The sequence below is a fragment of the Eimeria necatrix genome, genomic scaffold, assembly GCF_000499385.1.
Source record: "Eimeria necatrix Houghton genomic scaffold, Enh_scaff518, whole genome shotgun sequence".
Classification (NCBI taxonomy): Eukaryota; Apicomplexa; class Conoidasida; order Eucoccidiorida; family Eimeriidae; genus Eimeria; species Eimeria necatrix.
Window position 1 is genome coordinate 2,123 of NW_013651676.1, and position 23,573 is coordinate 25,695.

Sequence of the window (23,573 nt, forward strand, 5' to 3'; positions counted from 1 at the left end):
CCTGAAGTTCTGGTAAGCCATTCGCCACCTGGCGATTTGAGCCAAAAGGGCCTCGTCTGTGGCAAAGGGAGAATCTGCTGCGTAAGCAGCAAAAGGAGAAAGCAAGTTTGCTGCTTCATTTCCGGAAATGCCTTCTGGCAAAGAAGTGTGGGGCCCCACACCTTGCTGCTGCTGCTGCTGCTGCTGCTGCTGCTTCTCCGCGACTTTGCGCAGCGCTGCACCCACTTCCCCCTTCGCCCCCTTCGCGTAGCCCAGCCGGTGCAGCTGGTAGTCCTGAACAGCCCCGCCGCAAGGGTTTAGGGTTTAGGGTTTAGGGTTTAGGGTCCAGGGATCAGGGTTTAGGGTTCAGGGGCCAGGGCGTAGGGTTTAGGGTTTGGGGTTTCGGCTGCTGGGAGCTGCAGGGGGGCCCCGAGAAGAGGCCAGCAGCAGCAGCGGGGCCGAAAAGGGCTTAGGGTTTAGGGCTTAGGGTTTAGGGCTTAGGGTTTAGGGTTTAGGGTTTAGGGTTTGGGGTTTGGGTCTGAGGGTTTTTGCGGACTTTTCGAAAGCGGAGAATCGCGGGGTGGTCGAGGACTTCGAAAACGGGGCGGGCGAGGTGCAGCGCCTCGTGGTCTGCAGCAGCAGCAGCTTCGCAGCCAGCAGCAGCCATGGTGCCAAGACAGGAGGAAAGCGGGGGAAAGCGCGGCCCTTTTGCTGCAGCCAAAGGCCCAATTGGAGGGGAATATAATTCCAAAGAAAAGGCTTTTCAGCAGCTCCAAGTTGGTGGCTTTTGGTTGGCCTACGCGGCAAATGCAGAACTTGAACGAAAGCAGTCACGGAAAACATGAACTGCGGCGATCCGCAGCCGTTTCAGCTCCTGCGAAGCTCAAAAGGAGCTCCAATGAACGAAAAACAACAAACAATGCTATTTAAGTTTTCAAATTTCGAGAAAAGTCGCGGTCGAAGGCTGAAACTGCGGTGGTGGTCTCACTCGGTGCACACTTGGCAGAGGCTTCTGCTGAAAACAGGAAATGCGCGGAAACTGCAGGCAAAGACAAGCTCGGGGTTTGCAAGGAAATAACAAAATTAATTTCAAGTTTGCAATTCGAAAAGATTCTTTCTTTGGTGACTTGCGCATTCTTCTTCCCTTCGCCGCTCTGTGCCGCTGGGCGACCGCCAGCAGACCAGCGGTGTCTGTAGCCTGACTGACAGACAACCCGCCGCTTCTTTTCAGCTTTTTCTTTCTTCTCTCTTCAAGCTTTTAATTTATTATTATTTTTAAGCGTTTTTAACTTGTAAGCGCCTCAAGAAGCAGCAGTTTCAGCTTTCGTTTGGCGCGCCTGCAGCGGCGCACGCGCACACTGTGCTGCCGTTCATGTTCGGCAGTTTTGGCTGTCCGCAGTCTATACACGCAAATTTTATTCACTTTCTTCGTTTCCATTTATTCTTTAATGCTTTATTCTTTATTTTTATTTGCAGTTCTGCGCTGGGGCCCTTAGACTGTGGCCGCTGGCCGTCGAGCCCAAGACCGTGTCTGCGCTGCCGCGCCCGGCAGGGGGCGCAAAAATAGGAATTCTGCTGCTGCAGCAGCAAATGCGGGCTTGAAAGCTTTTTAATAAATTAATTTTCAATTTGTTTTTAAGTCATTTCAGCAGCTGCTGCCGATCTTCTATTTCAGCAGCTGCGCTTGCCTGCAGCAGCGCCGAGCAGCAGCAGCAGCAGCAGCAGCACACACAGCCAGCGTGCACAGACAAAGCACGCGTAGTTAACAGAAAACTAGCAGCAAAAAGTAATTAAAATTGCATTTAAATAAAATTGAAATCAATTTGTAATTCCAAAGATATCATTTCCCGGGAGAACCCCGAGCAGCGCCGCATCGGGCTCGTGGAATCCCTAAACCCTAAACCCTTGTCCTAAACCCTAGACTCTAGCTCTAAACCCTAAATGCCAGTTCTAAACCCTAAACCCTAGCTCAACACCCTAAACTCTCGCTGCGAACCCTCAGTTCTAGCTCTACAGCGCAAACCCTAACTACAGAAGTTAAACCCTCGCCGAAAACCCTAAACCCTAAACCCTAAACCCTAGCTGCCTAGATCGAACACAACTCTAAAAACAGCCAACTCTACTGTCCATCCGAGACTGCTGCTGGTGAAGCAACACTGCGGCGCTGCGGTTACGCGCAGCAGCAGCAGCTGCTGCTGCAGCAAGTTGCTGCTGCAGCAGCAACTTGGAGATTTGTGCTGCAGCAACACGCAACTGCAGCAGCAGCAGCAGCAGCTGCTGCTGCAGCAAGTTGCTGCTGCAGCAGCAACTTGGAGATTTGTGCTGCAGCAACACGCAACTGCAGCAGCAGCAGCAGCAGCAGCAGCAGCAGCAGCAGCAGCAGCAGCAGGGGTTAAATGGAGAAGGAGCAGCTGAGGCCCAGGTTGCCCAGGCCCTCCACGCCGCGCACAAAGCCCTGCTGCCCCAAAACAGCAGCAGCAGCAGCAGCAGAGTCATCAGGGACACAAGTGAAGTTTAGCTGCAGCTTCCCGTGTCTTGCTGCAGCAGCAACTTGGAGGTTTGTGTCTGGGACTCTGTAGGCTGCGCCCAGGGAGAAGGGCCTGGGCTGCTGCTCCTGCTGCAGCTGCTGCTGCAGCTGCTGCAGCAGCCCCTGCTGCTGCTGCACCACCCGCAGCAGCGTCTCCGCCTGCTGCTGCTGCTCGCTGCGCTGCAGCCGCAAACCCTTCAAGTGCTGCAGCAGCTGCTGCTGCAGCAGCTGCTGCAGCTCCCGGCAGCCCCACCGCTCTCGAACTTGGCCCGAAGGCACGCACTGCTGCAGCAGCCGCCCAAACTCTTTTGTTGCTGCTGCTGCTGCTGCTGCTAGCTGCTGCTCGGGGTCTGCTTCTTTCCTGCTGCGGCTCCCCTCGGGACTGTCTGCTGCAGCAGCAGCAGCAGACCCAGAAGCAAACGGCTGCAGCAGCAGCAAAATCTGCTGCTGCATTTGCTGCTGAAACAAACCCTTCGCCTCGCTGTCCACGTAGGCCTCTAGCTGGCCCTCTGCGCGCTGCAGCACTCCCTCATCTGCTGCTGCTGCTGCTGCTGCTGCTGCTGCTGCTGGCCCTTTTACAATGTCCCTTAGCCTTTTCTTCGCTGCAGCAGCAACAGCAGCAGCAGCAAGCTCCGTTATGGGGAGGGCCTGCTGCTGGTCCTTTTTTCCAGCTGCTGCTGCTGCCATTAGTCCTTCCTGCGGCTGCTGCAGCGGTTGCTGCTGCTGCAGCTGCTGCAGCTGCTGCAGCAGCACGGCGTTCAGCTGCTGCCGCAGCCGCCCCAGCTGCTCAGCAGCAAGCGCAAGAGCTGATCCAACAGCTGCTTCCACGGGGTCTGGTGCTTTTGCTGCAGCGCTGCTGCTGCTGCTGCTGCTGTCGCTGCTGCTGCTGCTGCTGCTGCTGCTGCTGCTGCTCGCAGCCTTGCTGCTGCAGTCCTCTTCAGGGGCCCCAGGGGCCCCCCCCGCCTTCTTTTTGCTTCGCAGCAAATTTCGAAGGGCCCCCAAGGGCTCTGCAAACGCTAGGGGCAGAAGGCCCCGCTGCTGCTGCTGCTGCTGCTGCTGCTGCTGCTGCTGGGCTGCACAGCTCGGGAGAACGCGGCTTTGGGGGCCCCACAGGGGGGCCCCCAAGTGCGTTGGGGGGCCCCCACGGGGCAGCAGCAGGGGGGCCCCCTGAGGTGCAGCAGCTAGCAGCAAGATGCAGCAAAGAAAGAACAAAGTTGAGGCGGAGGGGCCCCCCTGGCAGCGCCGCTGGGGGCCCCTTGAAGCTCTCGGGCACTGCTGCTGCTGCTGCAGCAGCTGCTGCAGCAGCAACCTCTGCAGCAGCAACAGCATTTCTCTCGCCGCTGCAGCAGGGCGAGCTGTGGGGCGCAGCAGATGCAGACGCAGCGCAGCAGCAGCGCAGCAGCAGCGCAGCAGCAGCGCCAAGCACGGGCTGCAGCAGCAGCAGCAGCAGCAGCCCTGGCTGCAGCAGCAGCAGCACTGGATGCAGCAGCAGCAGCAGACAAAGAGAGAGGGGACTCGGGGGCCCCGTAAGACACACAAATAAGACGGGGGCCCCACAGGCGCTGCAGGCAAGCCGCTGACCCGAGTGTAAACCCTAAACCCTAAACCCTAAACCCTAAACCCTAAACCCTAGAGCCAGTTTTGTCTCTAGGTGAAAAGACAGAGACAAGTTTAGATGAGTCTCTCTGCCCAGCCGCGAGGCCATTGAGAGCCCAACGCCCCGGCCCTAAACCCTAAACCCTAAACCCTAGACCCCAAACCCTAATTCCTAAACCCTAAACCCTAGATTAGAGTACTATTTTGAGAACACATTTGCTTCTTTGCTGCAGCACAGCAGCTCCAAACCACCAAGGCCTGTGGCTAGGGGCCCCCTAGGGCCCCCAATTTCAGGAAGCGAGAATTTTGTTTTATTTGTTTTATTTGTTTCAAAAGAATAAAAATAAAATATATTTAATCCCCCTTTTCTTAGAAACTTAAGGGGGGCCCCCAAGGCTGGCAGGGGCCCCCAATTCTGAAACCCTGCAGATCCTTGGGGGCCCCCATGGCGCTGAGGCCCCTGGCCAGTGGCCTCTTGGGGGCTGGGTTTGGGGCTGCAGCGCGAGAGGGTTTCCCTGCAGCAGCAGCAGCAGCTGCTGCTGCTGCTGCTGCTGCTGCTCCCGCTGCTGCTGCTGCTGCTGCTGCTGCTGCAGGGGCGCAGCCACTCGGCTGCTTGCCTAAGGGCCAAAATAGGGGCCTCAGCATCTGGAGCGCCTTGAAGTCCTGGGGCCCCACAAAGGCAGCTGAGAAGCCTTCAGCAGCTAATGAGCAGCAGCAGCAGCAGCAGCAGCAGCAGCAGCAGCAAGGTGCTGCAGCGTTCGGGGCGCAGCAAGCCCCCAGCCGTGTGCCTGACCCCGGAGCATCCGCAGGTGACGCAGCAGCAGCAGCAGCAGCAACAGCAGCAGCAGCAGCAGCAGCAGCAGCAGAGGTTCCGTTTAATGTGATTCAATCAAGTTTTGCCCGAAAGGGGCCCCCAGGGGGCCCCCCGGGAGTGCTGCTGCAGTCCGCAGCAGCAGCAAAACCCCTCACGCCCCGCAAGCCCAGGGGCCCCTTCAAGGGGGGCCCCTACAAGGGGGGGCCCCCCGTGTGGCGTGCTGCTGCTGGCTGCTGGGAGCCGCTGTCTGCTGCTGCGCTGCAGCAGCAGCTGCATGCAATTTTTGCTGCTGCTCCAGTCCGAAGGCAAGAGAGAAGGCGCTGCAGCTTTATTCCTTTTGAGAGGGTCACTTACAAGCCCTTGGGGCCCCTGCTGACGCGTTTGTCCAAGTGCGAGCTGCTTCTTGCTGCTGCTGCTGCTGCTGCTGCTGCTGCTGCTGCTGCTGCTGAGGCTGCTCCTGGGGCTGCAGCGGGGGGCCGCGCGCCGGCGGCAGCAGCGCAGCAGCAGCAGCAGGCTGGGGCTGCTGCTGCGGCGAAGCAGCAGCCGCAGCAGCAGCAGCAGCCGCAGCAGGCGCCCGCCGCTGCAGCAGCAGCAACGCAGCAACAGCAGCAGCAGCAGCAGCAGCAGCAGCAGCAGCAGCAGCAGGCGCTGCTGGCGCAGCTACTGGACTTCTACAGCACTGGGGGCTGGGACTGCCACTTGGGGGCCCCCCAAAGACTTCTTGCTGCTGGAGGGGTTAGGGTACTAAACCCTAGTAGGACCCGGGGGGCCCCCGAGGGGGCCCCCCCCGACATCACAAGGGACCAGTTCTTCTCCTTCGCAAAGGTTAGGGTTTAGGGTTTAGGGTTTAGGGTTTAGGGTTTAGGGTTTGGGGCGGGGGGCTCAGGGTTTGCGGGGGCAGGGTGGCGCGTCGACCCAGGGGGTAGGGTTTGGGCGAGGGTTTAGGGTTTGGAAGGGAAATAAGGGTTTGAGCGAGGGTTTAGGGTTTGGGCGAGGGTTTAGGGTTTCAAGGAGGGTTTAGGGTTTCAAGGAGGGTTTAGGGTTTGGAGGGAAGATTAGAGTGTGTTCGAGGGCTCAGGGCTTGCCCGAGGGTTTAGCGTTTGGAGAGTGTTCGAGGGTTTAGGGTTTGCTTGAGGGTTTAGGGTTTAGGGTTTAGGGTTTAGGGTTTAGGGTTTGGGGCGTTTTGGTGTCTCAGGGTTTTTATTCAAGTTTGCTGAAGGCCCAAATGCCTCGAGGAAGACCCCCTTTGGTGGCTAGTGGCAAGGGGGGCCGCGGGGGTCTTAGGGTTTAGGGTTTAGGGTTTAGGGTTTAGGGTTTAGGGTTTGGGGCTCACAACGAGGCCTCGCAGCCCCTAGGCAAGGGCCTAACTGCAATTTCGAGGTGAAGTGCTTCCGGACGCTCGAAGCCGTTAGGGTCTAGGGTTTAGGGTTTAGGGTTTAGGGTTTAGGGTTTAGGGTTTAGGGTTTGGCAGCACATGATGAACTTCAGGGCCTACGGTTTGGCCCTGCGTAGCTAGCCAGCAGTCTGGCTAGCTAGTTAGACAGCTAGCTAGCTAGCTAGCTAGATAGCCAGCTAGACAGCTAACTAGAAAGCTAGCTAGAAAGCTAGCTAGCCAACTATATGGTTAGTTGGCTAGCCAACTAGCCGTATCGCTAGCTAGCTGGCTAGCTAGCTAGCTAGATGTGAAGCACCTAGCTAGCTAGCTAGCTAGCTAGCTAGATATGAAGCACCACGCAGGTGAAGGACAGCTAAATAGATGGCTACGTGGCTCCTTACCCAGCTGGCTAGCTAGCTAGCTACCCCACTAGCAGCTAGCTAGGCAGCTAGCTGGCTAGCTGCCCTGCTAGCTGCCTAGCTAGCCAACTAGCTATCTACTAGCCGGCTAGCCAACTGCCCAGCGAGCCATCTAGCTAGTCAGCCAGCTAGCCAGTTACCAGCGAGCTATCTAGCTAGCCAGCTAGCTAGCAGCCAGCTAGCTTGCCAGCTAGCTAGCTAGCTACGAAGCTGCCGAGCTAGCCACATAACTACACAGCTAGCCAGTGCGTCGCCTGCGCAGGGGGGCCCCCGGGGTGGTGGTTTAGGGTTTAGGGTTTAGGGTTTAGGGTTTGGGCTGGCAGCTGAAGGACCCCTTTAGGTCCGGCGAGAAGGCGCCAAAGCCCCAAAGTTTGCATGCACGCTTTTGCATGCATGCAGAGGGGCCCCCAGGGGGGCCCCCAGAGGGGCCCCCAGGGGGGCCCCCAGAGGGGCCCCCAGGGGGGCCCCCAATTCAAAAGGCGGCTGAAAGATAAAAGAAAAGAAACCTAGGGGCCCCAAAAAAAGGGGGCTCCTACAAAGAGGGGGCCCCCAGGAAGAGAGGGGCCCCTAGGAATGGGGGGCCCCTTCAGGGGGGCCCCTAATCGGGGGGGCCCCCAGGGAGAAGGGGGCCCCTAGGCAGGGGGGGCCCCCAAGAAGAAGGGCCCCCATGGCAGGGGGGCCCCCGCATATCAATGGAAAAAAAGCTGATGAGCAGCAGCAGCAGCAGATGCTGCAGCAAACGCATACCCATTAGTACCCTGAAACTTCACCCCCGGGGGCCCCCGGGGGGCCCCCGGGGGCCCCCGGGGGGCCCCCAGTACCCTTTCAGATGGCCGCAGATTCGCATGGGGCCCCCCGAGGGGCCCCTCTGACATAGGCCTCAGCAGAGGCCTCCGGGGGGCCCCCTTTGGTTCATATCGCTAAAGAGTACCCCTTTAGGGGGCCTCGAGGGGCCCCCCAAAACCCCTTTTCTTGCCTTATGGGGGCCCCCACGGGAAGCTTAAAGAACTCTTGGGGGCCCCCTTAGGGGGCCCTAGGGGGCCCCCGTAGAGGGCCCTAGGGGCCCCCCTTAGGGGCCCCCTAGGGCCCATCTTTAGAAACCCTTGGGGCCCCTTAGGGGCCCCCAAAGAAACGACTTCAGGGGCCCCTCTGGGGCCATCCTTTGAAAGGCCTCTGTGGGGCCCCTTTTGGGGGCCCCTCTAAGGGGCCCCCAAGGGGGCCCCCCAAGTGGCCCTCTCTAGGGGGCCCCCCAAGGGGGCCCCCGGGAGGGGCCCCCCTTTAGGGGGCCCCCTCATTGATGTTTGCATGCGCTGGCTCATCTTGGGCTGGCCATGCTCCGAAGAAAAGGGTATAAATTTCTTCCCAGCTATCGGTCTGAAATATTGTCTTTTCTGCTGCTGCTGCTGCTGCTGCTGCTGCTGCTGCTGCTGCTGCTGCTGCTGTCGGATAAGCCTCCTTCTTCCCACCCCACAGATAGCTACAGCTCTGGAGAGCAGCAGCCGCGGGGGCCCCCAGGGGGCCCCCCAGGGGGGCCCCTAGGGGGGCCCCCAGGGGGGCCCCCTGGGGGGCCCCCTGGTGTGCATGCAGGCAGTCCAGGAGGTGCCTCAGGGGGGAAACTTTGAGGGAACAGATTCGGAAAGTCTGAAGAGCAGCAGCAGCAGCAAAAGGTTATTAAGAATAAAGTTTTGTTTTAGAATCTTTTGGAGATTTAATTTATATTTTTAATTTGGAATTAAAAATATAATTCACCTTCAAAGAAGACACAGAACCAATCAAGATTGCTATGTCTGCATGCAGCAGCGCAGCAATGTCGCCGTCGCTGCACAAACGCCCGCAGCAGCAGCAGCAGCAGCAGCAGCAGCAGCATCAGCAGCAAAACTCGAAGCAGCAGCAGCAGCGTAGTCAGCAGCAGCAGCAGCAGCACAGCCAGCAGCACGACCAGGCGCGCCAGCGGCAACAGAAACAGCGGCAGCAACAGCAAAAACGGAAACAGGAGCAGCTGCAGCAGCAACAACAGCAGCAGCAGCAGCAGCAACAGCAGCAGCAAGAACAGCAGCAGCAGCAGCAGCAGCAGCAGCAGCACGGGATTTACGAGTCGCCGATAAAAACTGTGAGACCCCCAGGAGCAGCCGGCGCGCCAGAGGCATTGTTTCCGAAACCATTCTCAGCTGCAGCAGCAGCAACAACAGCATTTTGCTGCTGCTGCTGCTGCTGCTGCTGCTGCTGCTGCTGCTTCCTGATTTCTGCTGCCCACTGCTGCCTCTTTTCAAGGGCCCGGCGTTTATCCGAAAAGGCAACAACACTGCGGATCAACTCGCCTGCCCACAGCAGCAAACCCCAAACCCCAAACCCCAAACCCTAAACCCTAAACCCTAAACCCTAAACCCTAAACCCTAAACCCTGGAGCCTGTCTGCGCTCTTGGTGTTGCTGCTTCAAGCTGCTCAGTCCGTCAACCTCCGAGCCCCAAACCCTAAACCCTACGCCCTCAGCCTCGCCAAACCCTAAACCCTAAACCCTAAACCCTAAACCCTAAACCCTAAACCCTCACCGGTGGTGACCCCGTGTTCGTCCACCTCCAGCTCGTTGGCATCCACAGACAGCAGCGGAGTGTCGAGAGGAAAGTGTTTTCCTTTTGCTGCCAAGGCAGCCAGCGTGCGCCCCGCAAAGTCCCCGCTGCTGCTGCTGCTGCTGCTGCTGCTGCTGCTGCTGCTGCGGGCGAGTGCTGCTGCGCCTGCAACAGCAGCAGCATTCACGCTGCTGCTGGGGTTTGGCAGCAGCTCTTGCCGCAGCACAAGACCCAGAAGCCGCCGCAGCGCCTGAGTCACCAGTCTGCTGCTCCAGGCCAAAGAAATGAAAGACACAGGAACTCCGGACTGCAGCAAACGCAGCAGCGTCTGCAGCAGCAGCAGCAGCAGCAGCAGCAGCAGCAGCAGCAGCAGCGGCAGCAGGGGAGAAGTGTGTCGCGGAAGCAGCGGCGAAGGAAGCTGCGAAGTAGTGCCGCGGCAGCAAAAGATGCAGCTGCAGCAGCAGCAGCATGAAACCAGCAGCAGCAGCATGAAACCAGCAGCAGCAGCAGCAGCAGCAGCAGCAGCAGCAGCAGCACTGGACAGGCAGCAGCAGCAGCAGCAACAGCAGCAGCAGCAAGTGACGCGCCAACGCAGAAAATAAATGGAAAAGAGAAAAACAGAAGAAGCAGCAAAACAGCAAAAACAAAAACAACAAATGGATTTCAAAAAATAAAAATCAAAAAAGAAAAAAAGAAAATACAGAAAAAGAAAATAAGGAAATGTAATAATGAATTAAAAGACTGAAATGGTATTTTAAAAATAAATTACAAACAAATAAAAAACAAATAATAAATGAATAATAAATAACAAACAAATAATAAACAAATAATAAATGAATAATATATAAACAATAAATAAACAATAAATAATATATAAATAATAAATAAATAATAAATAAATAATAAATAAATAACAAATAAATAATAAATAAACAATAAGTAAATAATCAATAAACAATAAATAAATAACAAACAAATAAATAATAAACACAAGAGAAACAGAAACAAATAAAAAAGATCTAAAAGGAAATAAAGAAAAAAATAAAACAACAGAAAACAAAGCAAAATAAACAAACAAAATAAAAACCAGATTAATTAAAATAAACAAACAAATAAAACAAATAAGTGAATAAGTAAATAAATAAATAAATAAATAAATAAATAAATAAATAAATAAATAAAATTAAAATTAAATTAAATTAAATTAAATTAAAAATAAATTTACCTCAAGTGCTGCTGGCCGTGGCGTTTGAGTTGGACTTTTGGGAGAGAAAACCAAATTGTCAATATCGCCTGAAATCAAATAAATAAATAAATAATTTAATTTAATTTAATTAATTTAATTTAATTAATTTAATTTAATTTAATTAATTTAATTTAATTTAATTAATTTAATTTAATTTAATTAATTTAATTTAATTGATTTAATTTAATTAATTTAATTAATTTAATTTAATTTAACGAATTTAATTTAATTCATTTAAGTTATTTAATTTAATTTAGTTTAATTGAATTTAGTTTAATCTAATTTAATTAATTTAATTTAGTTGATTTGATTTGATTTGATTTAATTAATTTGATTTAATTAATTTGATTTAATTTGATTTAATTTAATTTGATTTGTAAAAAGGAACTGAAAAGAAGATTTGAGAAGTGAAGGGATTTAAAAGTGAAGACAAAAAAGAATTAAATTAAATTAAATTAAAACTAAAATTTAATTTAATTTAATTTAATTTAATTTAATTTAATTTAAATTGAATGAATTAGAAAGAAATCGAAAGAAATTTTAAGAATTAAATAAATAAAAGAAACAAAACAACGAAGTATATAAAAAGAAAGAAGAAGAATTAAATAAACGAAAAGAATTAAATAAATAAAAAGAGTTAAACAAACAAAAAGAAACAAATAAAAAGAATTTAAAAAAATAAAGAATTAAATAAAATAAATAAAAAGAATCAAATAAATAAAAAGAGTTAAATACATAAAAAGAATCAAATAAACCAAAATAAACAAAACAATTAAAATAAAATAAATAAAATAAATAAAATAAATAAAATAAATAAAATAAATAAATAAAATAAATAAATTAATTAATTAATTAATTTAATTAAATAAAATAAATAAATAAAATAATTCGCTGACTATTTCGAATTCCCTTGAGGAGTTTTTTGGTGTTTTGCGTCGAAGCCATTTGCTGCTCATAATTGTCTATTGCATGCAGCAGCCCGGCCACGCAGCCCCCGAAGTGCTGCTGCTGCTGCTGCTGCTGCAGCTGCTGCTGCTGCTGCTGCTGCTGCTGCGGCTGCTGCTGCTGCTGCTGGTTGGGATGCTGCTGCTGCTGCGCGTGCTGGTCGCGCTGCTGCTGCTGCTGGTTCTGGTCGTGCTGCTGCTCCTGCTGCTGCTGGTTCTGCTGCTGCTGGTGCTGCTGCTGCTGGTTGTGATTGTGCTGCTGCTGCTGCTGCTGCTGCTGTTGCTGCAGGAAGCGGTTTATGACAGCAGCATAGCCGGAGCTGTAAACGCGGACAGCCTCTGCTGCTGTGGCGTCGAAGGATGCTGTTGCTGCTGCTGCTGCTGCAGCGGCGGCGTCGGGGTCCGTTTCTGCTGCTGCTGCAGTTGCTGCTGCTGCAGCACGCGCAGCAGCAAACAAAGCGTCCGTGCTGTCCCCACAAGGGACCTGGGGGGCCCCCGGGGGCCCCTCTGGCAGCTTTTTGTAAAGAATAGTTCCATCCACATCTACAGCCACCAGCAGCAGCTGCTGCCAGATCCCCTGGGGGCCTGACACGAGCTGCTGCTGCTGCTGCTGCTGCTGCTGCTGCGCCTGGGGGCCCCACGCAGCCGCTGCAGCAGCCGGAGCAGCAGCAGCAACAGCAGCAGCAGCAGCAGCAGGCGGCGCTGCTGCAGACCCAGTCCCCATGGGCCCCTCTCCGGGTGCAGAGAAGCCGGGGAGAGCTGTCTGTACACCTGAAGGAGCTGGCTGTACACCTGAAGGAGCTGCCTGTACACCTGAAGGCGCTGCTGCTGCCTGTACACCCGAGGCAAAACCCCACACAGACAGACCTGCTGCTGCTGCTGCTGGGGGGCCCCCCAAAGAGTGTCTTTTTAAGTTGGGCTCATTGCCGGGGGCAGCAGCGGGAGGGCTGTAGGCGGCGGCTTGCTGCTGCTGCGGCACTGGAGCGCTGCTGCTGCTGCTGCTGCGGTTGCTGCTGCTGTCATGCTGAGCTTGCGTCGTAATTGCGCACTGCAGCAGCTGCATGCACACCAAGGCACACAGCAGCAGCAGCTGCTGCTGCTGCCGCGCCATCTCAGCGGCTGCGGCTCGTCAGCTGTGGGGCCCCGACGCCAAGCTTGCTGCTGCTGCTGCCTTCTGCTGCTTCTCCCCAAACCTTTTCAAAATAAAAAGCATTTAAGTCAAAATTTTGATCTTTGCAAAACAAAAAAGCGTCTGAAGGCCGCTGACGCTGCCCCCCGATCGTCCTTCGCTCGAGCCACCAGCCGCAGCAGCAGCAGCAGCAGCAGCACCAGCAGCAGCAGCAGCCGCAGCCGCAGCCGCAGCAGCAGCAGCAGCACGATCGGAGACTGCGAGAAAGACTTGGCCAGGGGGCTTGCCTCTTTTGCTGCAGCTGGCTAGGGGCCTCTTTGGAGTTTTTCGGGGTTTTACCCCTCGCCCAAGAATACCATTTAAAGACAATATCCAAAAAGATCCACTGAGGCCTTAATTTGCTGCTAGCAGCAGTTGACTCGGCCTCTGGAGACAAGCCCGAAGCAAGCAGGAAGCAAGCTGCTGCCCAGCTGCTCCGCCCCCCGCTGCTGCTGCTGCTGCTGCTGCTGTTGCTGCTGCTGCTGCTGCTGCTGCTGCTGCTGCTGCTCTTTCGCCCACAAAATCGACGCCTGAGCGGCTGCGAGCGTTCGCTGGGGCTGGGGCCTCAAAGGGCTCCCGCTGCAGCAGTGAGGTCCCCCTAGGCAGCAGAAAGAAGAGCGGGGGGGCCCCAAAGCTGCAGCACTGCTGCTGCTGCTGCTGCTGCTGCTGCTGCTGCTGCTGCTCCCCCGCAGCAGGTATCTGGGCAGGCAGCAGGGACCTCTGCGCCTCCCGCTGGCAGCAGCGGCTGGAGCAAAGCAGCAGCAAAAGGGGGCTTCAAGTGCTGCACTGCCTGTCTGCTGCTTTGCTGCTGCCAAGCAGCCCCTGGGGCAGCCGGGGCCTTTTTTGCTGCTTCATCATCTGCGAAAAAGAGCTGCAGCACGAGCCCAGTCCCGTGTCTCTTGCTGCAGCAACTTTGAAAGAAGCTGCTGAATCTGCCACCTTTAAAGACACTTGAATAAGCAGCACTTGAGCTGTAGAGACACTTGAATAAGCAGCACTTGAGCTGTAGAGACACTTGAATTGGCAGCAGCATGGGCTTAGCCTCGGCCTGGCGCTGCAGCTGCTTCGGCCTAAAAGGCCTTAATGCAACGAGCCTGTTTCCTCTCCCTGCTGCTGCAGCTGCTGCAGCTAGAAAGGGGGCTGCTGCTGCTGCAGCAAGGAGGGGGCGCCTGCTGCTGCAGCTAGAAAGGGGCCTCTGCTGCTGCAGCGAGTAGAGGGCCCCTGCTGCTGCAGCTAGAAAGGGGCCTCTGCTGCTGCGGCGAGTAGAGGGCCCCTGCTGCTGCAGCTAGGACGTGTCCCCTGCAGCTGCCGGATGATTCAGTGGGGCCCTGAGGGGCCCTGCTGCTCCCATCTTCTGGCAAATTCGAGCGCAGCAGCAGCAGCTATCTTGCCTCTGTGGCACCCCAGCTCTTGCGAGCTGCTGCTGTGTGTGTCAGCTAGCTGCTGCTGCAGCAGTGGCAGTTTTGTGCTTCTCTTTTCGCTGATTTGAGCAGCCACCTGTTCTCCAGCCCTAAGCCCTAAACACTAAACCCTAAACCCTAAACTTTTAACACTAGCTGGAACTAGGATTTGCAGGGAAATGAATCAGGCATGAATACTGGAATAAGAAGACAGGAAAATAGCCGCCAGTAGCCAACTAAAGTTCAGCTTTGGGTCCCCACAGTCAACTGGAGGCTCTTTACAGCTTCCACTGGAGGCCCCAAAGGGCCTTTTTCTCGTTGAACCCTGGGCTCTTTAGCATTTATTCGAAAATGGACTAAGTGCAAAGTCTAGAGCACTTACTATCTAGGGGGACATGCGGAAAAAAAACCTCTTTGAGGGTTTTGGGACCCCCACTGCGGGAGCTGCACTACAAAGGCCCTGTGCTGCAGCTCTGAGGCATCTTTTCCTTTTCTTCTAAAATGTATTTTCGAGGATCGGCCTCAAGTTAGCAATTCAGTTGACTCAGTAAGAGAACAAAATGGACAGCGAGAGGGTTGGGCTGCCTGTGGAGCCCACAAGCTTCCTGGGGAAAGCTTAAAACAGCAATTTGCAGTGCAGCAGCCCCAAAAGAAAAAGGCAAAAGCCATTTTGGCTAGCTGCGGCTCTAAGAGCTGGCGGCTCCCGGCATCCCCGCTCCCGTAGTGAATAGGGAATAGAAGGAGAAGTCGCTCCCCTGCAAAGAAGCTTCTCTGCTGCTTCTCTTCGCTAATTCCTCAATCTCGTTTTGAGGGAACAAGAGCCAGCGGGGGACTGCAGCGCTTCTGGCTATTAGGGCTCCCAGTACTCTACAGCGCGAGGGCCATTTCTTCTTCGCATGGGTCCCTTAGGTGCTTCTCTGTCCCTGGTTCTTAGCCACTACTGCCAAAGCCAAGCACAGTAGCCTGCGAGGCTAAGCTGCTGAAATATTTAGTTGATGAAAGACCGTGAGAGCTCTCCAAGCCCAAAGCCCTTCTTCCATGCCTCCAAATTGCCCCAATCTGCCCTGGAAAAAATTGGCTTCCCAAGACCTGAGGAGAAGATAAGTGCGTTCCCAATGTGAAATCGTATCTTGAGATTTCTGGGGCTAAACTGGCCAGAGCATAGCCGCCAAGATATGTAACAGCGCCCTTGGCGCTATTCTGTATTCTTACAGTTTTGGCCGCCAACTGGGGCTTGAGCTTAGAAGCACACAAAGAGCTCCCACCATTTGCCCTAGCAGCTTCTGGGGCCCTTATAATGAGCCTAGCCCAGCCATAGTTGTAACGCGAGACACTACGGGGTCTTTATTATGGGCTAGATACTCCCAGCCGCAAATACCAGTTTTGGAGTTTAAAAAAATTGCTGACTCTGAATGCCACTCTTACACTGTTTCCCTTTTCGATACAAAGGTTCGTGCACATCTAATAAGGTCAAAGACGCCCAAATAGACACTGCAAAGCAAAGCTCCCAATTCTCACTTTATTCGCTTCTACCCGAGGCTTTGGATGTCCCTCGGTAACCTGCATGCTGTGGCGGTGGCACAGCTAGCCCCAATCTCTGGCCTTCCAACAAAACAGCCTGGGCTATTTACCCTGCAAGAGCCGGATTTTTCTAGCTACAAATTTTTTAACAATGTTTTATGTGAGGAATAATAAACGTCATCACGTTGTGGAGTTGTAGTGATGCCACATTGCAGTGCTACGCACTACACTGAGCGTCGCAAGCCGACCTCAATAATATCACAAACGCTTAACGAATCCTTCACATAACATGTGCAGGGACAAGCTCTTGTAGCCCCCAAAAGGCAAGAATAGTCACAAATGGCAGAGATAAGCAGCAGCAAGAAGATCCCACAGCAGCAGCAACAAGTGCATCGACAGCACTGTGGCTCGTCGTTAGACCCGTTGGCGAATCTCAAGAAGCAGCAGAAGGAATAAGCATTTTTAAATTCTAAAACAGACCCTTTAAGCAGTTCAAGCTCTCCGTTTCAAGAGCTAATCAACGGAAACCGGTATTGCTCTACAGCAAGAAATTCATACTGCACTCCAGGCGGCACGAACTAGCCCATGCATAGATATCCCAACTCTCCATATAGATACACATTCACCTATTTGCAGCCAGAACAATACATTCGCCTTCAATGAAAAATAAATTTACAAGTGATGTTCTTTTATTATTCCGCAGTAGCTGCTGCTCCCATATGATATGCTTTTCACCGTCGAATGCCTGCCCCCCCGAAACCAGATGTCCTAACTTATCTCTGTAGAGGGCCTCAGGCCTAGTTTGTTACTTGTACCAGGTTAGTTTAGTTAATAAGGCTATATTAATATATATTAAGCATTTCAGCCTCTCGAGATTATTTCTGCGCGATTTCGTAGTGCTGAAAACTGCAAATGCCTTCTTGTTCCCCATGACTTCATGTGTTCTTTATGAAGTCTTCTCTCGCCTCCTTCTGACTTCTTATTTTACTAACTTCCCGTAGTTTCCCCACTTCGTCTCCAAGCTGGCCTTTATCACCATCGTGGCGAAAATAGAGTCCGTCAGCACAGCCTTGAGCAATGTCTGCTATGTGGGTTCCCAGCCGTGTTTTTTTCTGTTATTTGCATCTGCGAGATGTTGGCCACAGCTGCCTCCTGGTGGCCATTATAGGGTGCACTTCAGTTTTTAATTTGCCGATTTTGCAACTGCCAGACGTCCCTCATGTTACTCTTCTATCCTTGCGATCTTTCTTATTTAGGTTCACCCCTGCAAACGCTATTTGCAGCATTGGTAGCATCTTAGTCAACTTCCCATTCATGCAAGTTCTACCCTTTTTACTTCTTATCCAGGTCCATATTTGACCATTCTAATCTCCCCACTGCTGGCCTCTTCGCATGCAGCAAACTGCACGTCACACATGCGAGCACTTCCTCTCTCTGTCTTTGAGGGCCAGCAACTCCTTCCTAAAAGTGGAAATATTAGCTTCGCAGCAGCTCCTCGATAAGCCCTTTATATTTGGTCCTTTATATTTGGTCCTGCAGTGCCCTCTGGATTGTTTAGGGATGGGGCGGAGATGTACAGCCGTTTCTTCTACCAACTTCTACATTCCTGTCCTCCTGCCTGTTGAAGGCCTCCTCTGGAGGGAGGAGAAGTGTAGCCGTTTCTTCCACCAACTTCTGCACTCCTGTCCTCCAGCGAGTCATTTCGAGTTAATGCTTTCCGAGGTTGTTTTGTTCTTAATTTTTGCTGGCTGTTTGCACTATATACAGTCGGAGGAGGCTTGCAGCCTCTCAGTTCCATGCTCAGCCAAACAACCGAATCCCAGAAAGATGTTATTAACAGCAAAGTTCCCACTAGAAGGTTCCTATTGACACTTCCACACCACACAGAGAGTTCCGTCAATGTGGGTTTAAGTTCATTTGCTCTCCATTAGCTGCTATGAAAAGTAGTACGTCTTCTGCAAAAGACGCATCCGCAGTGCTTGCTGCTAAACAGAACTAACAAAACTTCGTTGCGCCCCGCTACCAAGAATCCCTTCAAACTTATCTTGTAGCTCCTCAAAAATGAGAACTAGTGTTATACCTACACTAAACAGAATCCCTTGTGTCAGGGACACCTTGTCTGTGACCAACTGCTCTCGCCGCCACTCCGGGATGACCTCAGTTTCCTCAGCGTTAATACTATCGCTCACTGAATACCATCTTTTCACCAGAAGCAGGGTCCCTCAGACCCGCACTTTCACTAAATCCATGCCTGTTCTCTGGGTGAAAGTCAGCTTCTTTAGCATCTATACACAACACAATCACGTGCAGCCTCTATTTGATAGACTTCACCTCGCGTTTGCTGTAGCAGCTTCTGCTTCCAGCTGCGGGACGCCTCGGTGGGAATTTATCTTCCCAAAAAAATAATTCTTTTGCCCAGAAGCCCTTTCTCCAAGTTTTTGCAACTGCAAAGCTCCGTCCCCTTTAAATCTCAGGCTTGGCCACTAAACTCTGCTGCTGTGTCTTCCCTTCTGGAAGCCTATGCATGCACTTAGCATGCATTTCGCCTTTTTTTGCACTTTTATCGCTGCGCTGCAGCGCATTTTTCAACGCAAAAGGCCGCATATTCACACTGCAGCAAAACTGCTTCCTGGCTGGTACTGCTAAGTGGGGAAATCTTTGGCAAGATGTTCTTTGCCCTTACAATCAAAAGACATCGGGCCGAGTACCTCATGTCTCGAGATCCATTGCTCAATACCCTGGGGCTTTTTGCTTTTTAAAAATGTGTCTCTAGCTGAATTACTCCCTGGCCCAGATTAATATAAAGCCCTTTGTTTTTCTTCTGCCACATCTCTGTATGGGTGGCCCATGAGCCTCCCACACCGCAAGTTCCACCATTTCTCTCGAGTTTCTGAGAGAGATTGCAGCACCTTTAGTCAAAGCTTTTTATAGTTCGAGAGAAAAGCTGCCCACGAAAAATTCCAGCAGCTCTTCTGCAGACAAGTCTGCTCCTTGTGCTTCGATCTTCTCAAAGTTGAAGAAGTAGTCTTAGTAGTTTCCTCGCCAAGGACTAAGCGGCGATTTGACGGATTAATGCAACCCAATCTAATTTACAAAAACGTCGCGCCACATTACTTTTTAGATGCGGCTAGTTTATTAATTCTTTGCCCGTTTCTTCAAGAAATTTCCGGGAGTAATGCTTTACCACTACTCCTCTATTTCCCTAACAACGTTGCTCGGCTGCCAGTTGTGTAAACCTAGTCACTACAAATTGCAGGAAACTCTGCATGCTGTCTTTTTTTCGTTCTTTATTGGCTTAAAGACTATTTTTGCATTTTTCCACATTTATTTGAGCCTTAAAGTCCCTTAGCTACCCCTTGCTTCAACCGAGCCTGATCCCAATTTTAATTCTACCGGGATGCCGGGCTGGAGCCCAGGTTTGGATTTTTGCCTTTTGAGGAACAGCTCCTGTGGAATTGTGTCCAAGTCTTGAATATCTGCGATAAGTAATGAAGGAATATTTGTTTTACGTCCTTCAATAAGTTCACATACACTGAACATACTGCGGAAGTCTGCGTCATGCTCGCCTATTGGTTTGTTTTTGCAGGTGTTTGACTAGTCATTTCCTGTCTTGTGCAAAAATATAGGTCGTTTTGCTCATTTGCGCTATGTGCTCTTCTGCGAGAGGTTTTTTAGGAGGACAGAATTATACAATAACAACGAGAACAGCCACTAAACTGCAGCGAGCTTGGCTCAGCTTAGTGCGTAAGCGGATATTCTAACTGTCAGCAAATATACACACTAAGCCATTTCCATCCAGAAGACTAAATTAGCTCTTAATGGGAAATATAACCCCTTAAAAATGTTCTGTTATTGCTCTGGAGTGGCTGTTGGTGCCACAATTTGCCTGAGTCATCGCCAGCTGCTCCGCTGACAGTGCCAGCCCCATTTCTTGGCCTTTCTGCAGTTCGGCTTGGGCTTATTCTGCTCTTGGAAGCCCTTGAAGCCCAATTTCTGTAGCTAATTCGTCGCTAATTAGGCTTTAAAACTGTAATACTAAGGGCTGCAAGTTTTTGAGGCTGCGTGAGCGCAGCATTGTAGAGCCACACGGAAGAGGCAAGCGGCGTCCGATTTCGCCAGCGGGAATGAAAGGGAACAATAAAGAGTCTTTGGGGCTTTGCTGCCCCGCGGAGATCAAAAAAAGTTTGCTTTTTTGTAGAGGAAGCGCAAAAGGGCGAAAAATAAATTTTGGGTGGAACGTCGCTGACCGTAGCGAAGTGTGTACGCGCGGGAGGGGCAAAGAGTGGCGAATGTTTGCGAAGAAATGGAATTGCGAACTTTGGCGCTGCTGCTGGTTGTGTTTGGAGACAAGTTTTCGGAAAAGTTCTGCCTAAATAGAAGAGCCTGTGAGGTTAGGCGGACAGCTGGGGAGGGGGCTGCAGGCCAGGGCCTCGGCCAGGAAGGCAAAAAGGCGAAAGGCAGCGAAAGTGGGAGTTGGCGAAAAACATTAGGGGGTTTGCTTAGTAGTTGAAGCTCTATCTGGGGCTTCGAAGGGCCTCAGGGAGGGCAGAAGGGCACTAAAAAATCTAAAAAGGGTTTATTCGGAAAGCAATTCGAACTAAGAATTTGAGTTTTGCAGACTAAGGGGAGAAACTGCAGTCTGGGAGGAATCTGCAGTGCCCCTGGACCTTTGAGGCCTCGCAGCCCGCCGCGGCAAAAGCCGCGGCTAGGCGCGCCGCCCAGTAATAGAAAGCGCCGTTTTATTTATTTGTTTTGCTGCAATCAAAGTCCCTTTCTTGAAGCTGAGACGAAGGGAATGAGCAGCAGCAAACAGGCAGGCAGCAGCAGCAGCTTCTCTAGGGCCTAGCACTTCATACACAGGCCGGCTACGCCCGCAGGCCCGCTAGCTCTTCCCCCTGCAGCCCCAGGCTCTCTGTGGGGGTCTAGGGCCCCCGCAGCCGCCACAGGGGGGCCCCCCGACCAAACTAAGAGGCCCCTGGGGATTAAAAGGGGCCCTCGAGCCTTAAAAACAGCAGCAGAAGAGTCTTTGTGGCATTTTCTGGGGCCAAAACAATGTTCTTTTTCGCCTGAGAGGCAGGCGGGGGCCAGCGAGCCCGAGGGAGCCCCCGCTGGCCGCAGTCTTCGCTACTTTCGCAAAAGAAGACTAATTGACATTAATTAATTTATTTATTTGAAAAAACTGCAGCAGCAGCAGCGGGGGGAGGCGCCCCCCCGCGCCCCAGGTAAACACCACCTCCGCCGGCCAGCTAGTTCCGCTGCAGGCGGCCTCTGCCCCGGCCGAAGGCAAGATTTAGTGTCTTTTTGTTTATGAAAAAACTTAAAATAAAATTTAAAAACTGATGCAATAGAGGTACATCTCCTCCGAGGGCTCCGGGGGCCCCTGCTGGGGCGGGGGGTCGGCGGCGGGTGGCGAGTGGCTGGGGGGCAGGCGGCTCTTTCTCCCCCAAAACCGAGATTAAATTTATTGCTGAAGACCCCAGTTATTTATTTGAAAGATTTGAGTGCAAAAGGAAACAGGAAGTGGCTCCGAAAGCTGCGGACTGCTGCGGTGTACGTACACTGGACGACCGGGTGGTGGGTGTTTATGCTGCGATGCTGCTGAGCCCCCCTCCCCCTTTTCGCTCTTTGCTGCTGCTCTGTGTCCCTCCCTGCCTTTGCCTCTTCACCTGCTTTTTTGTCCCTTTGTTTCAACTGTTTAATTCGCTAGCGCCGCTGCAGCAGCAGCAGCAGCAGCAGCCGCAGCAACACCCCGGCCTCTCCCGCCGCTGCAGCGCAGCACGGGCAGCCCCTACACTCCCTTCTTCGCCCCGCCCCTTAAATAAGAGCCCCGGCCCTCCAGGTGTACGTACACTGCAGCCTGCTGCAGCAGCTGGCAGCAGCAAGTCGGGGGGGTTCTGGGGGTTGGGGGCAGCAGCCCTCTAGGGCCTGGGGCCGGCTGGAAGGTTTCTTTCGGAGTCCCTGCTGCTTTTGCTGCTGCTGCTGCTGCAGCTGCTGCAGCGGGACACACCCAGCAGCAGCCCTGCGAGCCGCAGCAGCGGCTGCCGCTACTCTCGCTGCAGCAGCAACTGCTGCAGCAGGTGTCTTCACCCTCCAGGGCGCTAGCCGCAGCTTCTGCTGCTGCAGCAGACAGCTGAACCTGCAGCTGTTCCTACAGAAGCCCCTTGGCTGCAGCAGCAGCAGCAGCAGCAGCAGCAGCGACAGCAGCAGCAGCTGCAGCTGGCCACTGCAGCAATGCAGCAGCAAACTTTCCCTACAGTTGCCGTGGAGAGGCAGCATGAAGCCTCCCCGGTCTCCGACAAGGCCTCAGAGGCCCCAAAGTAAGGACTCTAACCTAGCAGCAGCAGCAGCAGCAGCAGCAGCAGCAGCAGCAGCAGCAGGAGGTTGGGTGCCCGCAGCACAGCAAGTTCGAAGCTAACAAAGAGAGGCGGCAGCAGCAGCAAGCAGCGCAGCAGCAGCAGCAGCAGGACTTTGTTTGATAAGCAGCAGCAGCACATTCAGTAGCAGAAGCAGCCGCTGCAGCACGAGCAGCAGTGGAAGCAGCAGCTGAGTGAGAGTGCCGCCTCTGCATTTGCTGCTGCTGCTTTTGCTGCTGCTGCTGCTGCTGCTGCTGCTGCTGCTGCTGCTGCTGCAGGCTGGAGTGCATGGAGGACCCACGCATGGCTGAGTTTGAAGTGGTGAAGCCCCTTGGCCAGGGGCAGTACGGCAGAGTCTTCTTAGTGCGACACAAAGTGAGGCTTGCTGCTGCTGCTGCTGCTGCTGCTGCTGCTGCTGCTGCTGCTGCTGCTGCTGCTGCTGCTGCTGCTGCTTAATCTTCCGGCTTTGCTGCTGCTGCTGCTGCTGCTGCTGCTGCTGCTGCTGCCGCCCCAGCTGGCCCGCGCGTGCTGCTTGACCTCCCCCGCCCCCACCACCGCTGCTGCTGCTGCTGCTGCTGCTGCTGCTGCTGCTGCAGGAGACGGGCGCGCTGCTGTGCTGGAAAGCAGTGAAGTACGGGGGGCTGCGCGCGCGGGAGAAGCAGCAGCTAGTTGCTGAAGTGAACATCATGCGGGGACTGCAGCACGAAAACATCGTGCAGTACTTCGAGCACTTCGTGCTGCGGCAGCAGCAGCAGCTTTTCATTTTGATGGAGTTCTGCGACGCCGGCGATCTGCAGCAGCAAATCGAAAGGGCCCACAGGCACTTGGGGGGCATTCCCGAGGCCCGCGTGCTGCCCGTGCTGCTGCAGCTGCTGCGCGCGCTCGCCTACTGCCACGAGGGAGTCGGTACGCTGCTGCTGCTGCTGCTGCTGCTGCTGCTGCTGCTGCTGCTGCTGCTGCTGCTGCTGCTGCTGCGCGCGCTCGCCTACTGCCACGAGGGAGTCGGTAAGCCGCTGCTGCTGCTGCTGCTGCTGCTGCTGCTGCGCGCCCTCGCCTACTGCCACGAGGGAGTCGGTGAGCCGCTGCTGCTGCTGCTGCTGCTGCTGCTGCTGCTGCTGCTGCTCTCAGCGGCTATATCTGTTTGCGGCTTGCTGCTGCAGGCCCTGGGAAAGTGCAGGTGCTGCACCGCGACCTGAAGCCGTCGAACGTGTTCCTGAGCACGCGCAGCAGCAGCAGCAGCGCAGCAGCAGCGCAGCAGCAGCAGCAGCAGCAGCAGCAGCAGCTGGTGGTGAAGGTGGGGGACTTCGGCCTCTCCCGCCACCTCAGCCCCCACAGCTGCGCACACTCCTGTGTAGGTACACCCCACTACTGGAGCCCCGAGCTGCTGCGCGAAGGCCCCAAAAGCTACGGCAGCAAAACTGACCTCTGGAGTCTCGGCTGTTTGCTGTTCGAGATGGCCACGGGCCGGACTCCGTTTGCTGCAGCGCAGCACCTCCACCAGCTGCGACAATGCGTCGCCAAAGGACCCAGCCTCCCGATTCCGGGGTCTGCTGCTGCTGCTGCTGCTGCTGCTGCTGCTGCGGTGCTGTGGGTGGTCGTGGTTGTGCTGCTGCTGCTGCTGCTGCGGCGCTGCGGGGGGGGGTGGTGCTGCTGCTGCGCTGCTT

General features: G+C 53.5%; 5 protein-coding genes across 5 annotated transcripts in view; 2 read left to right on the plus strand and 3 right to left on the minus strand.

Moving 5' to 3' along the window:
• The window catches only part of ENH_00060240 (Mannitol-1-phosphate dehydrogenase, related), a gene marked incomplete at both ends in the record, with an annotated part of 761 nt that extends 115 nt beyond the window's left edge, over positions 1–646 (minus strand). Inside the window, 2 exons of the mRNA XM_013577122.1 lie at positions 1–264; positions 536–646. Of these exons, the coding sequence (XP_013432576.1) occupies positions 1–264; positions 536–646 (375 nt within the window). The remainder of the gene's footprint in view (positions 265–535) is intronic.
• A 1,725-nt stretch (positions 647–2,371) lies between these two features.
• ENH_00060250 (hypothetical protein, conserved) lies at positions 2,372–3,835 on the minus strand (the record flags this gene model as incomplete). The annotated part of the gene is made up of 1 exon (XM_013577123.1): positions 2,372–3,835. The coding sequence occupies one exon, from the start codon at positions 3,833–3,835 to the stop codon at positions 2,372–2,374; it is 1,464 nt and encodes a 487-aa protein (XP_013432577.1).
• Positions 3,836–4,547: 712 nt separating this feature from the next.
• ENH_00060260 (hypothetical protein, conserved) lies at positions 4,548–5,753 on the plus strand (the record flags this gene model as incomplete). Its single annotated transcript, XM_013577124.1, has 1 exon — positions 4,548–5,753. One exon carries the CDS (start codon positions 4,548–4,550, stop codon positions 5,751–5,753), a length of 1,206 nt encoding a protein of 401 aa, XP_013432578.1.
• Positions 5,754–7,988: 2,235 nt separating this feature from the next.
• Positions 7,989–12,530, minus strand: ENH_00060270 (hypothetical protein, conserved; the record flags this gene model as incomplete). Its single annotated transcript, XM_013577125.1, has 6 exons — positions 7,989–8,351; positions 8,460–8,529; positions 8,803–9,028; positions 9,260–9,584; positions 10,503–10,570; positions 11,420–12,530. 6 exons carry the CDS (start codon positions 12,528–12,530, stop codon positions 7,989–7,991), a joined length of 2,163 nt encoding a protein of 720 aa, XP_013432579.1.
• Positions 12,531–21,787: 9,257 nt separating this feature from the next.
• ENH_00060280 (NEK kinase, putative) lies at positions 21,788–23,203 on the plus strand (the record flags this gene model as incomplete). Its single annotated transcript, XM_013577126.1, has 4 exons — positions 21,788–21,873; positions 22,188–22,284; positions 22,506–22,815; positions 23,070–23,203. Coding segments are annotated over 4 exons (627 nt in total), but the record flags the coding sequence as incomplete, so codon positions are not given.
• Positions 23,204–23,573: the final 370 nt, after the last annotated feature.